This window comes from Pristiophorus japonicus, chromosome 4 (genome assembly GCF_044704955.1).
Source record: "Pristiophorus japonicus isolate sPriJap1 chromosome 4, sPriJap1.hap1, whole genome shotgun sequence".
Taxonomy (NCBI): Eukaryota; Metazoa; Chordata; class Chondrichthyes; family Pristiophoridae; genus Pristiophorus; species Pristiophorus japonicus.
Genome location: NC_091980.1, coordinates 114385878 through 114399994, shown reverse-complemented (window position 1 = coordinate 114399994; position 14117 = coordinate 114385878). Strand labels below are relative to the sequence as shown.

The 14117-nt window shown below is 43.5% G+C and overlaps 1 protein-coding gene across 14 annotated transcripts in view; it reads right to left on the bottom strand.

The window, feature by feature from the left end:
• LOC139263036 (PH and SEC7 domain-containing protein 2-like) overlaps window positions 1-14117 on the bottom strand; it is a 420621-nt gene that overhangs the window by 160292 nt on the left and 246212 nt on the right. For all 14 annotated transcript variants that reach the window (XM_070878509.1, XM_070878513.1, XM_070878508.1 and 11 more), the window contains 2 exons: window positions 11148-11228; window positions 221-333 (listed from right to left, as the gene is read on the bottom strand). In XM_070878509.1, the coding sequence (XP_070734610.1) occupies window positions 221-333; window positions 11148-11228 (194 nt within the window). The remainder of the gene's footprint in view (window positions 1-220; window positions 334-11147; window positions 11229-14117) is intronic.

Here is a 14117-nt window from a genome sequence, read left to right as displayed (position 1 = left end):
AAACAGTATTTTCCATTTACATACTTACACATATAAATATCATAGAGGTGGAGTGGTGACTTTATATAAAGTATTAGTGATTTTTAATTGCAACAATTTGGGGTGCTTTCATTGTGAAATCTATACCAATAATTGATGTACAATAATTAATCATTTATGTATATTGGACCTTTTTAATTGCATTAATACAAGGATGGGGGTAAGTGACATAATTCGATACCTTCGGAATTGATACAGTCAGGATTGCATTGGCAGTATCGCTTAGAAAAATGGATTAGAACTCTCTCTCGCTCCTGTGTTTCACCCATCAGTGGGAAAGCTTTCAAAAATCGCCTAGTGGAAAAAGGGAACAGAGGAACTGTTTAGTGATTCATAAAAAAAAGGATGCGTTTATTTGTACTAACTGAATTGCAGCCGTTTCTGTGACTGGCTCTCCATTATCGCATGATCTATTGCTGATTGGTCCCCTTGAAGGATAAGCCACACCCTGACGCTTCTCTGGACTGTGTAAATGGAACTGCCCAGCCTAACTTTGCACATTGTAACCTGATCCATTTGGACTTCAGAAGTCAGAAAGGACACATCCCTCCCTCAGCCAACGTCCCTTACCCCAGCGCAAGTGCATCCCTCCCTCAGCCAACGTCCCTTACCACAGCACAAGTGCTGCCTCCTTATTTAAGGAGGGATATATTTGCATTGGATGCCGGTTGATTCCGGAGATGAAGAGGTTGACTTAAGAAGAAAGGTTGAGCAGATTGGGCCTGTACTGATGTGGAGTTCAGAAGAATGAGAAGTGATCTTATCGAGACATATAAGATAATGAGGGGGCTCGACAAGGTAGATGCAGAGAGGATGTTTCCACTCATGGAGGAATCTAGAACTAGGGGGCATAGTTTTAGAATAAGGGGTCGCCCATTTAAAACTGAGATGAGGAGAATTTCTTCTCTCAGAGGGTTGTAAATCTGTGGAATTCTCTGCCCCAGAGAGCTGTGGAGGCTGGGTCACTGAATATATTTAAGGTGGAGATAGACAGATTTTGAATGATAAAGGAGTAAAGGGTTATGGGGAGAGGGCAGGGAAGTGGATCAGAGTCCATGATCAGATCAGCCATGATCTTATTGAATGGTGAAGTGGGCTCGAGCGGCTAAATGGCCTACTCCTGCTCCTATTTCTTATGTTCTTATATTCTCCCCCAGCCAAAGTCCCTTACCCCGGCACAAGTGCTGCCTTCCCCAGCCAAAATCCCTCTTTACCCTAGCACAAGTGCATGATCTTACCCAACCCCCGCCCCCCCATAGATGGGGCATTATGTGCAGATTGTTAACAGGTTTATTGGGTATGAACTGAATAGTGACAGTGTTGTGACTTCTGGATTTCATGCACTCCAACGATGTCCCTTGTAACACACATACCGAGCTTTCCGAGAAATCGGGTGTGGGTGTAAAGGGGGTTGGAAGAACGTGATCTGTCTTCCACGAGTTCCCTTTCTCCCCCCCCCCACCCCACCCCTCTCCCCCCGTGTCTCTCGCTCCACCCCCAACAACCAGGTTCTCTCCCCTTCCCAATATCCAGGCTCTCTCACTGACACCCCCCCACCACCGCCCCCTCCAACCAGGCTCTCTCTCTCTCTCTCTCTGTTCCCCAGTCACCTGCTGGCTCTCTCTCTCACCGCTGTTCTCCCCTCGCTGCCGCCGCTCGGCGGCTTGCGGCTCAGCGGGGGGCTCAGAGCTCGGCGGCTTGGTGGGGGGGCTCACCGGCCAGTGGCTAAGCGGGGGGCTCTGGGCTTGGAGGGCTCATGCCTCAGCGGGGGGCTCGCCAGCCAGCGGCTCAGCGGGGGGCTCAGGGCTCAGCAGGTCAGCGGGGGGCTCGCCGGCCAGCAGCTCAGCGGGGGGGCTCAGGGCTCGGATGGCTTGCGGCTCAGCGGGTGGCTCGCCAGCCAGCGGCTCAGTCAGGCAACGTGGTCGGAATCAACATGGTCAATTGCGGGGCCCCACATGTGGTCCGAGGCCCCACTTCCTGTTCCAGTTTTGGGCGGGGTTCAAAGGACGCAGGCGCAGAAGGACGAGAAAATCGTTAGTAGAAATAGTCACATTGTAAAAACAAACATCAGATACTTCTTGTGTTTATTTAGGAGGTCTCTGGAAATACAGTTGGCTTCTAAATAGATTATTGTAAGGACAATTTCAATGCTACAACCCTGGTTTTCTCATGGGCGCACACTATTTGCATACCAATGGATTGCGGTAGTTGTTGACATTTCCGCTGACATTGTGCTGATACAAAGTAAACTGTGCCGCAGTCCAAAGAAGAGGCGTGCTAAAACAAACCAAGTTGGTCAGTGCACAACCACGTCAAGATGCTATTTTACTTACAATTGGAAATGTAAATCTTTGCTTCAATGCTATTTTACATTTCCAATTTTAAGAAGTAAAGGCAAATGAAATTAGAGTAGATGAAGGCTTGGACTTTTCCCACCACTCCTCGTACGCAATTTGCATATTGAAACTGCCTTTGGTTCAAAGATCACTGTGAACATAAGGGAGAGCAGGAAATAAATATGTTATTTCCTTCATTTAAACCCTGACTATCCATTGGTGGATTGTTTTTTCGATGTACCCAAAAAATAACTATCGTTTTGTACTATTTGTAAGAAAAAGGTGTGAAAGAAATTTGAAGTATAAATTATATTTAAAGATAAAGGAATATGTAAAAGGTATCTAGTGTCTTTTGCAAAATTCATGAACTACAATATTTATGCCTACCTGATAGATACATGGCCTAGAAATCCCGGCCTCCCCAGGTCCGTACGAAGTTTTTACGGACCCCGGAAGACATCGGAAAAGCTGGTTTTCAGCGCACAATGCGCATGCGCTGAAAACCAGCTTTTCCGGTCTGTCAAGCTGGAGCTTGACAGGTGATCCGCATCTTGGGAGTGAGGACATTTGCTTGGGCAAGATTACGGTATTTACTCATATCTTGCCCAGCAAATGTCCTCAAAAGTCTTGCGCCGGAAAAAGCAGGCACATAGCCTACATTTATTTTTAACCATAATTTAAAAAACTTTTTAAAAACTCGGAATTTTTTTTCTCTATAAGATATTTATTAACATTAATTTTAATTGTGTGAAGTCTGTTTTTTATTTTTTATTATATGTGTTTAGTGTGTATGTTTTTTTCTCATTAATAACAATGAGAACTCGTAGATATGGAGTTCTCATTGCTATTAATAGGAAAGCTGTGGAATACTGTACCTGATTGGCTGAGCAGTCACATGTGATTGCATCTTCTGCATGAGAATCTGGGGGACGGGAGCGCGCTTTGCAGCGCGGGAAGAGAAGGCCTCCCCAACGGAATCACAGGCTCCTACCAGACCACCAGATACTTTCATAGAAATGTTTCAGGTTGAAGGCAATTGCTCGGGGAAGCCTCCAACCGCAATTTCCAGGTCCATGTTTCTTGTTTGTTTGTTCTATCACGCTGTGGGTGAGGTTGGTAAAGTGGTATTTTTATTGCCTAGCCTTATTTGCCCTGACAAGGATTTGTTGGGTCTTGTCCCTGAACAACTGCAGTATTTGTGCCAATGAGGTTCGGTAGCAAATTCCAGGATTTTAATCCAGTGATTATTTTTTATAAAATTATTTATTCGTTCTTGAGATGTGGGCATCGCTGGCAAGGCCAGCATTTATTGCACATCCCTATTTGCCTTTTAACAACTGAGTGCCTTGCTAGGCCATTTCAGAGGGCAGTTAAAAGTCAACCACATTGCTCTGGGTCTGGAGTCACATGTAGGCCAGACCAGGTAAGGACAGCATATTTCCTTCCCTAAAGGACATTAGTGGACCAGATGGGCTTTTACTAGAATTTGGTAGTTTCATGGTCACCATTACTGATACTAGCTTTTTATTCCAGATTTATTTAATTAACTGAATTTAAATCCCCCAGCTGCGTGGTGGACTTTGAATTTGTGTCTCCAGATCATTAGTCCAGGCCTCTGGATTACTAGTCCAGTAACATACCACTATACTACCGTTCCCAATGATGAAGAAATGACTGCATATTTCCAGGTGATGATATGATGATCCCATGATCCTGCTGTTTTTATCCATTTGTCATAGTTGTTTTTTTGAATGTTTGGCAAGGCTGGCATTTCTTGCCCATTCCTAGTTGCCCTTTAGAAGGTGGTAGCGAGCTTTCTTGAACTGCTGCAGTCCGTGTGGAAGATGTTGCCACAATGCTGTTAGGTAGGGAGTTCTAGGATTTTGACCTAGGGACAATGAAGTAACAGCAAAATATGTCTAAGTCACAATGGTGTCTGACTAGGAGGGGCCTGGGAAGGCATTCCCATGCATTTGCTGCCCTTGTCCTTCTGGGTAGTGGATGTCACAGGTTTGGGAGGTATTTCCGAAGGAGCCTTGGCAAGTTGCTGCAGTGCATCTTGTAGCTAGTACACACTACAGCCACGGTACAATGGTGGTGGATGCTTAGGCTAGTGGTTAAAGAGCCAATGAAGCAGACTGCTTTATCCTGAATGGTGTTGTTCTTGAGTGTTGTTGTAGTTGCACTCATCCAAGTGAACATCAAGTATACCATTACACTCCCAACTTGTGTCTTGTAGGTTGTGGGGTGACATCAATAGTGAGGAGGTTAGCCATTTGCCATAGGATACCTAGCCTCTGAACTGCTCGTAGCTATGAGATCGATATGGCTGGTCCATTTAAGCTTCTGATTAATGGTAATCTTTAGAATGTTGATGGTGAGGGAATTCTGCGATGGTGTTTTCGTTGCAGGCAGAGGGAGGTGATTGGACTTTCTCTTGCTCTATGCGGACATTGACAGCATCATTATCTAAGGAATTGTCAGTGGAGCTGAACACTGTGCAATCATTAGCGAGAACCCCACTTCTGGCCTTATGATGGAGGGAAGGTCATTGATGAAGCAGTTGAAGTTAGTTGAGCCTAGGATACTGCGCTGAGGAACTCCTGCAGAGATGTCCTGGGGCTGAGATGATTTGCATCGAACAACCATAACCATCTTCCTTTGTGCCAGGTACGACTCCAGCCACTGGAGAGTTTTCTCCCGAGCGCCATTGACTTCAGTTTTTGTAAGCTCCTTGGTGCCACACTTGCCAAAATGCTGCCTTGATGACAAGGGTAGTCACTCTTAGGTAGGAGAAGTGCTTCCTGCAGACCCACTGCACAGTGTCCTCCTCCTCCATCTTCTCCCAGCTGCTCTTGTTCTCTCCTGTCTCCTTGGCTGCTTCCCTTTGTCCTTCAAGCCCAAAGGAGAACTACCAGACCACCTATGAGTGAAACTGTTGTGAAGGCAGATAAAAGTAGTGCAGCATCAGCAATAAGTTGTTCGCAGAAGTCAGAAATCAGTTGTGGAAGGCAAGATATAATCCAAAAAACACCTAAAGGTTAACCAGCTGCCTAAGAGGACAAATCAGCAACTAAACTGTATCTAGTGCAGGAGCCCTTTAAATAGCGCAGCTAAGGGGCCCTTAATGCCCTTTAGCATGCACCAAGAGCCGGAAAGTGGGATTAGGCTAGATGGCTCTTTTTCGGCCGGCACAGACACACTGGGCCGAATGGTCTCCTTCTGTGCCGTAAAGGTCTATGATTCTATGATTCCTTGAGCACCACAAGTTGCTGAGCAAGTTTATCAAATTCTTTGAAGAAAATACATAGTAGGCGAAATTTGGTATCGCCCCGTTTGGGGGCGGTAACCAAGGTGAGGCGGGACTTCCTGCGCCCGGCCATGAAATTGGGGTTACCACCCTCGAGAGGAAGTGCAGTGCAATGTCGGGCACTCCACTTCCTCTTGGGGGCAGGACCAGGGTGGTAAGAATTTTCCAGTGCTACGCAGTGCACCACGTAGTGCTGGCATGAGCACAGGGCCCATCCCTTCGTTAAAGGGGGGGGCAAGCTGCGAGCTCTGCAGTGGAGTGAGGGGTGACCACTACCAGGGCCAGGGGAGCAGAGTGCCGGGCAGCACCATCACGGCACAGACCCCACAAAATCGACAACAAGAGGCCGGACCTGTAAGTCGGCCATGCAAATAAAAGGCGCACCTCCCCTTTACTTTTCGCCCCACGAATGAAGTGCGGCCCGGTTCGCGACCCGTGAGACTGGCGCAAACATCACCCGCGGCAGTCTCACTGGGCGCTACAGAATTTCCGTTGTGGGTGAAAATGGGTCGCTGCACATGGCGGCGCAGCCCAGGGCACTGCTAGTTTACGCCTCCGCTAACTCCCAAGTAATTTTGTGGGAGTCGGTAGCACTCCCCACCCCCCCCCACCAAGAAATCGCTTGCGCCCTGTTAGCCACCCCACCCCCGGAAGCACAAAAGATGCGAATTTCTTCTCCCTAAGTGCGATAAACAGAAAGGATCATGGATTTATTGGGGCAGAAATTCCGGCCTCCCGGGTCCATACTGAGTGTCTACGGACCCAGGAAGGCATCGCAAAAGCCGGTTTCAGCGCACAATGCGCATGCACTGAAAACCGGCTTTTCCGATCTGTTAAGCTGGAACTTGACAGATTTTCCGTATCTCGGGAGCGAGGACATTTGCAAGGGCAAGATTGCAGGATTTACCCATATCTTGCCCAGCAAATGTCCTCAAGACTCTTGCGCCTGATAAAAGCATTTTAAAATAAAATTATAAAGACACATTTTATTGTTAAAAACCTGCCCCATATGGTAAGTTTATTTAAACCATAATTTAAAAAAACTTTTTAAAAATCGGAAATTTTTTTTTATAATACATAAATAACTAATTTAAATTAATAAAAATATGTGGTATATTTTTTCTATTTTTTATTATTGGTTTTGTGTGTTTTGGGGGCTGTTTCTCATTCATAATAATGGAACTCCATTATTATGAATGAGAACGTACTTTACCTGATTGGCAGCTCCAGCCCTGCGCACGTCCTGACGTGCACACACATGCAGTCTTTGGAGGCCTCAGGACCGGGAACTCGCATGGGTGCAGCAGGATAAGGTAAGTGCACATTTTTTTTAAAGTTTTTGAACCGATCGCCGCGGGAAGCAGCCGACCGGGATTTCTGGGCCAATATATTACTGTTGAAAGAGTCAGGGGAAATGGTATGTATTTTAGCTGTGTTTGTTGTGACAGGCAGAGAAGTTACAGCACCTATGGGTCAAGTAAGAATAACAGTCATTCTTGTCATTGCATTACCAATTGATTTAAATGTATTGGGGTTGTGATAGTGTTACAAACTCAAGATTTTAATATATTAAGTAGTGAATCCCCGCAGCTTTGCTTGCAGTCAGAAAAAATAATTGGTATGTATTTTAGCTGTGCCTGTTGCAACAGGTGTTAGTTTTATTTATTAAAAGTAATAGAAGCAAGGGTTACAGTCACATTTTAATCATTTTGTCTAGGTATCACCAATAACACAGATATGTTACAAAATCCTAATTAGAGGAAATAGGTATCTCAAGAATTTCCTACTGTATTGTTCATGGCGAGTTAGTGGTTTTGTAAGTATCGTCAAGTAATATTATCCAGAATACTTATTAACTTTGGGAGTAGCTAGGGGTCGGGCAGCAATGGGATTGGGTCTTGGGGACTTTTAGGTGGAACCCAGGATCTTGGAGCACTGAGTGAAGGGTGCTGCAGTTCTTGGACACTATAGAGTTTTAAGAATTTCTGGAATCTGGCAGTATTTAGCCAGCTTTGTGAGGGACCAGGGGAATAGGACTCAAACTTCCCTTGTTCCCTTTCAAACCATCAAGCTCCATCGGCCCTTTCCATCCCTGCACACACACTCCTGTGGTCTTAAAATGCTCAAAAGTTCATTGTCAATGCAGTTTTTTAAATTAAAATAATCCTAAATCTTGAAATTATCATAGAGAAAGATTTTTTGATTGCATTTTCAAGCTATCAATTTAAAGGGAAAGAAATTCATTCTCAATAAATAATCTTTGTTGACATTCAGAAAGGAAAACATCAAACCACAGCTAGCACTAGTCACAAGTGTGTTAATCATATGCTTTGTCTGTCTGAGCTCTTCATAATAGAAATGTTAATATTTTAAATGAGAGCTGCTTGAAATAAATCTTTGAGAATTCAATATCCACTTTAGTGAAAAGTCATTTTGAAAAACAAAGGAATCTCAGATCTCAAGTTCTCACAGGATGAGAGGGCACATCCTTCTGCTTCTACTCAGAAACTTATAAATGCATGCAGGAAAATTCTATAATTCTATGTGCTTAGAATGCGCAGATGTGGTTGGAAGCTCTGGGAAACTTTTCCAAGGTAAACATTTCCAATCAATTCCAGGTTTTTGAGACAGCTGAGGACTTGAAATAAGAACTTTAAGGAAGACATTAAAAGACACAAAATTCAATAGATAAATTCAAACATACTGCAAAATATCCATTTCTTTCAATTTTTTAGAACCTTATTTTGGATAATATAAATTTTAGTTACTGTGAAAAAAGTGATGCATAAAATCTTTCAAGTGAATCAATTGATTCATCAACAACTGTGACAGACAACTGCTTACCTTGTTAATTCCTACAATAAATGCTTTCATAGGCAGTTTCCATGTTAAATATTGACATAAAAGTATCAAACAAAAGAAATTATAGGTTTGTGAACAGGAAGTGCACAAATACACAAGTTTTTAGCAATATGGCTATTGAAGCTCTCAATCATAGCATTTAAGAAAGAATAAGATAAATATGAAGAGGAAACATATTAAAAGATATGGGGAAAGAGCAGGGAAATGGATTAGATGTGAATAGTGCTAATTGGGAACTTGCATAGGCAGAATGGACTGAATGGCGTTCTTCAGTGCTGAAATTTTTACAATTCTAAATGAAACATTGTCGAATCGAGTGAAAGCTATGCTAAGTACACATTCTAAACAGTTTACTACTACGTAAGCAAAACTTTATAAATATGGGGGGCAGGTAGAGGTTCCACTTTGGGCGCATTTGCTGATTCCGGCACAGATTGAGCACAAAATTGCGCCCGTTTTGAAAAGTGTATCCACCTCCCCTCCCCGTGTTTCTACTCAAATTCATCTGCATATCGCCGAATGCAAAGTCTGCCATGAACTAGCGCAATTGGGCAACATTTTAAAATGTCATTTAAAAAAGAAATTTGCTTTAAAAATATTAATTGATATAATTACGAGTGGTAACTTGGCAAAGTTTCAGTAAAATACAGCTGAAAATGGGTTTGTCACAAAAATAAGCATATTGAATCACAGTGTCAATTCACGACCTGTGAGTAACCCGATTTTAAATTCCTGGAAATTACTTCAAAAAAATATACAAATCTATTTTCTAGTTAGATTGGGCTACAGTAGTAAGTTCCTCAGTAAATTTTGAAAAGAAAATTCATTCGAAACCTTTCAAAACGTACCTATTAGTGACCTTGCACCCAAAAGATAGCGCTCAATTTTTGGAGCCTCCTCGAATGCCTGCAAACGAGCGCAATTAGCGAAAACTCTCAAGGGTGATTGAGTTCACCCTGGGCGCGTGGCCAGTTTTCTGTACAGGGCCTGCTTCTAGCGCGACATTTTTAAAACTAGCTCAAAGGATTGCAGAAACACGAATTGCGCTGACACAATTTGTGCTTAAAATTCCACAATCTTTTGTGCCAGTTACGCCAATATCGCCGAAAAAGCCAGCGTAATCGAGTGGAAACTCCAGGCCAAGATTCCTACCTATAGTGAAACTAAATCCCATCATCTTAGGCAGTCCCTTGGAATCGAGGAAGACTTGCTTCCACTCCTGGTGAGTTCTTTGGTGGCTGAACAGTCCAATACGAGAGCCACAGACTCTGTCACAGGTGGGACAGATAGTCATTGAAGGAAGGGGAGGGTGGGACTGGTATGCCACACACTCTTTCCCCTGCCTGCGCTTGATTTCTGCATGGTCTCGGTGTTGAGACTCGAGGTGCTCAGTGCCCTCTCGGATGCACTTCCTCTACTTAGGGCGGTCTTGGGCCAGGGACTCCCAGGTGTCAGTGGGGATGTCGCACTTTATCAAGGTTTTGAAGGTGTCAGTGTAGCGTTTCCACTGCCCACCTTTGGCTCATTTGCCGTGAAGGGGCTCTGAGTAGAGTATTTGCTTTGGGAGTCTTGTATCTAGCATGCAAACTATGTGGCCTGCCCAGCGGAGCTGATCGAGTGTGGTCAGTGCTCCAATACTGGGGATGTTAGCCTGAATGAGGACGCTGAAGTTGGTGCGCCTGTCAGGAGATTTGTAGGATCTTGCGGAGACATCGTTGGTGATATTTCTCCACCAACTTGAGGTGTCTACTGTACATGGTCCATGCCTCTGAGCCATACAGAAGGGCAGGTATCACTACAGCCCTGTAGACCATGAGCTTGGTGGCAATTTTGAGGGCATGTGAAAACTATTATTATAACACGGAAGCAGGGCATTTAGTGCATCAAGTCTAAGTTGACATTCGGTGTATGAGCAATCTTGTTTAATCCCAATCGATCCATATACCCAGTACTATTCCTTTTTTTCAAGCAACTAACTAATTCGCTTTTAGAGGAATTTATGGAAAACAGCTTATGGCAGAGAAGTCTACATTCTAACTACCATCTGTGTAAATATTTTATCTACCTACACCTTTAATTATTTTATGATTATTTAAGTTTGTGCCCTCTCATTACTGTTTGCTGCCCAATGGAAACAATCTCACTATTTATCTATCACGACCTTTCATAATTTGAAGACATTTATCAGAGCACCAAGATCATAGACACTAAAATGATCATAGAAAAAAACATTTTAAATTATAATTAAAAATTAACCAAAACGCCCACCTATGGTATGGAGCACAAAAACACAAAACATAGCACTATAGTGTTCCCCATCAACATATTAAAATTTACCTCATATTGTTCATCATTACACAACTAGAAATAACAAAGTAATCATTTTAAGGCATATTATGCATTATTCTGCAGCAAAATCTCCCTGTCAGGTTAAAAAATCAGTGCAGCTTAAATTTTACTTTTAACAGAACTGAGAGCTACTTGTATTAAGCCTATTTTTAATAAATAATAGTTGCTAGTTTTTCGTATTTTCTATTTTGAAAACAGACTTAGCCATATTTGCATCTTGCAGTGGAGTTACCTTTGTGACTGTTACTCACCGGAGTGCTTTATCCAAAGACAAGTCTGTAAAATCAAAGAAACTAAGATATTCTTCAGCCACTAGCTTGCTGAAATCATTGCTGTAAAAGAAAGAAACAGCAAGTTATTGGACTGAAAAATAAAGGGGAGGATGTGATACTTTAATTACACAGAGCGTTTGTTAGACCCCGTCTGGAGTACAGCATTCAGTTTTGGACACTGTGCCTCAGGAAAATTATATTGACCTTGGAGGGGATACAGTGCAAATACACCAGATTTATACAAGAAGGAAAAGACAGACGTGCATTTCACGACCTCAGGATGTCCCAAAGCGCTTTGCAGCCAATTAATACTTTTGAAGTGTAGGAAAGGCAGCAGCCACTTTGTCCCACAAACAGCAACATGAATAACGACCAGATAATCTGTTTTATAGGGATGTTGCTTGAGGGATAAGTAATGGTCATACACTGGGGAGAACTCCTCTGCTCTACTTTGAAATAGCGCCATGGGACCTTTTACATCCATCTTAGAGGGCAGATGGGGCCTCAATTTAACATCTCATCTGAAAAATGGCAGCTCCAACAGTGCAGCGCTCCCTCAGTACTATACTGAAAGGTCAGCGTAGATTTTGTGATTGAGTCTCCGGAGTGAAATATATTCTGCGTAGAGTCTCAAGGATAGTGCTTATTTGGAGGCTCCCATGGACAGCAAGAGATGAGCAGCCTGAACAGGATGCAAGGATATCCTGCTCCCACTCATTACCGTTACCTCTTGATAGCCTTTCTGTGCACAGTGCCGAAGAGAATCGTCCTCTTCTGCCTGATGTCCTACAAGAGTATTTCTAGTGCCTCTTTTTGTTCTCCTGTAGACCTGCCAGCCATTCTGGAATCGCAGAATTTTTTCCCCCGCAGAGAAATGGTAATGATGTTGCCGAGCCTCCTAAGATGCTGCAGATCTTTAAATCCTCTAGCCACACACTACTTCCCATCTTGCAATCATAGAAACATAGAAAATAGATGCAGGAGTAGCCCATTCGGCCCTTCGAGCCTGTACCACCATTCAATAAGATCATGGCTGATCATTCACCTCAGTATCCCTTTCCTGCTTTCTCGCCATACCCCTTGATCCCTTTAGCCATAAGGGCCATATCTAACTCCCTTTTGAACTCTCTGCGGTAGGGAATTCCACAGGTTAACAACTCTCTGAGTGAAGAAGTTTCTCCTCATCTCGGTCCTAAATGGCTTACCCCTTATCCTTAGACTGTGTCCCCTGGTTTTGGACTTCCCCAACATCAGGAACATTCTTCCTGCATCTAACCTGTCCATTCCCGTCAGAATTTTATATGTTTCTATGAGATCCCCTCTCATCCTTCTAAACTCCAGTGAATACAGGCCCAGTCGAACCAGTCTCTCCTCATATGTCAGTCCTGCCATCCCGGGAATCAGTCTGGTGAACCTTCGCTGCACTCCCTCAATAGCAAGAATGTCCTCCCTCAGATTAGGAGACCAAAATTGAACACAATATTCCAGGTGAGGCTTCACCAAGGCCCTGTACAACTGCAGTAAGACCTCCCTGCTCCTATACTCAAATCCCCTAGCTATGAAGGTCAACATACCATTTGCCTTCTTCACCACCTGCTGTACCTGCGTGCCAACTTTCAATGACTGATGCACCATGACGCCCAGGTCTCGTTGCAACTCCCCTTTTCCTAATCTGTCGCCATTCAGATAATATTCTGCCTTCAGGTTTTTGCCACCAAGGTTGATAATCTCACATTTATCCACATTATACTGCATCTGCCATGTATTTGCCCACTCACCTGTCCAAGTCACCCTGCAGCCTCTTAGCGTCCTCCTCACAGCTCACACCGCCACCCAGCTTAGTGTCATCTGCAAACTTGGAGATATTACACTCAATTCCTTCATCTAAATCATTAATGTATATTGTAAATAGCTGGGGTCCCAGCACTGAGCCCTGCGGCACCTCACTAGTCACTGCCTGCCAGTCTGAAAAGGAACCGTTTATCCCGACTCTCTGCTTCCTGTCTGCCAACCAGTTCTCTATCCACGTCAGTACATTACTCCCAATAGCATTTGCTTTAATTTTGCACACCAATGTCTTGTGTAGGACCTTGTCAAAAGCCTTTTGAAAGTCCAAATACACCACATTCACCAGTTCTCCCTTGTCCACTCTACTAGTTACATCCTCAAAAAATTTTTGAAGATTTGTCAAGCATGATTTCCCTTTCATAAACCCATGCTGACTTGGACCAATCCTGTCACTACTTTCCAAATCTGCTGCTCTTTCATCTTTAATAATTGGTTCCAACATTTTCCCTACTACTGATGTCAGGCTAACCGTTCAATAATTACCCGTTTTCTCTCTCCCTCCTTTTTTAAAAAGTGGTGTTACATTAGTTACCCTCCAATCCATAGGAACTGATCCAGAGTCGATAGACTGTTGGAAAATGATCACCAATGCATCCAGTATTTCTAGGGCCACTTCCTTAAGTACTCTGGGATGCAGACTATCAGGCCCCGGGGATTTACCGGCCTTCAATCCCATCAATTTCCCTAACACAATTTCCCACCCAATAAGGATTTTCTTCAGTTCCTGCTTCTCACTAAACCCTCGGTCCCCTAGTACTTTCGGAAGGTTATTTGTGTCTTCCTTCATGAAGACAGAACCAAAGTATTTGTTCAACTGGTCTGCCATTTCTTTGTTCCTCATTATAAAGTCACCTGAATCTGACTGCAAGGGACCTACTTTTGTCTTCACTAATCGTTTTCTCTTCACATATCTATAAAAGCTTTTGCAGTCAGTTTTTATGTTCCCGAGAAGCTTCCTCTCATACTCTATTTTCCCCCTCCTAATTAAACCCATTGTCCTCCTCTGCTGAATTCTAAATTTCTCCCAGTCCTCATGTTTGTTGCTTTTTCTGGCCAATTTATATGCCTCTTCCTTGGATTTAACACTATCCTTAATTTCCC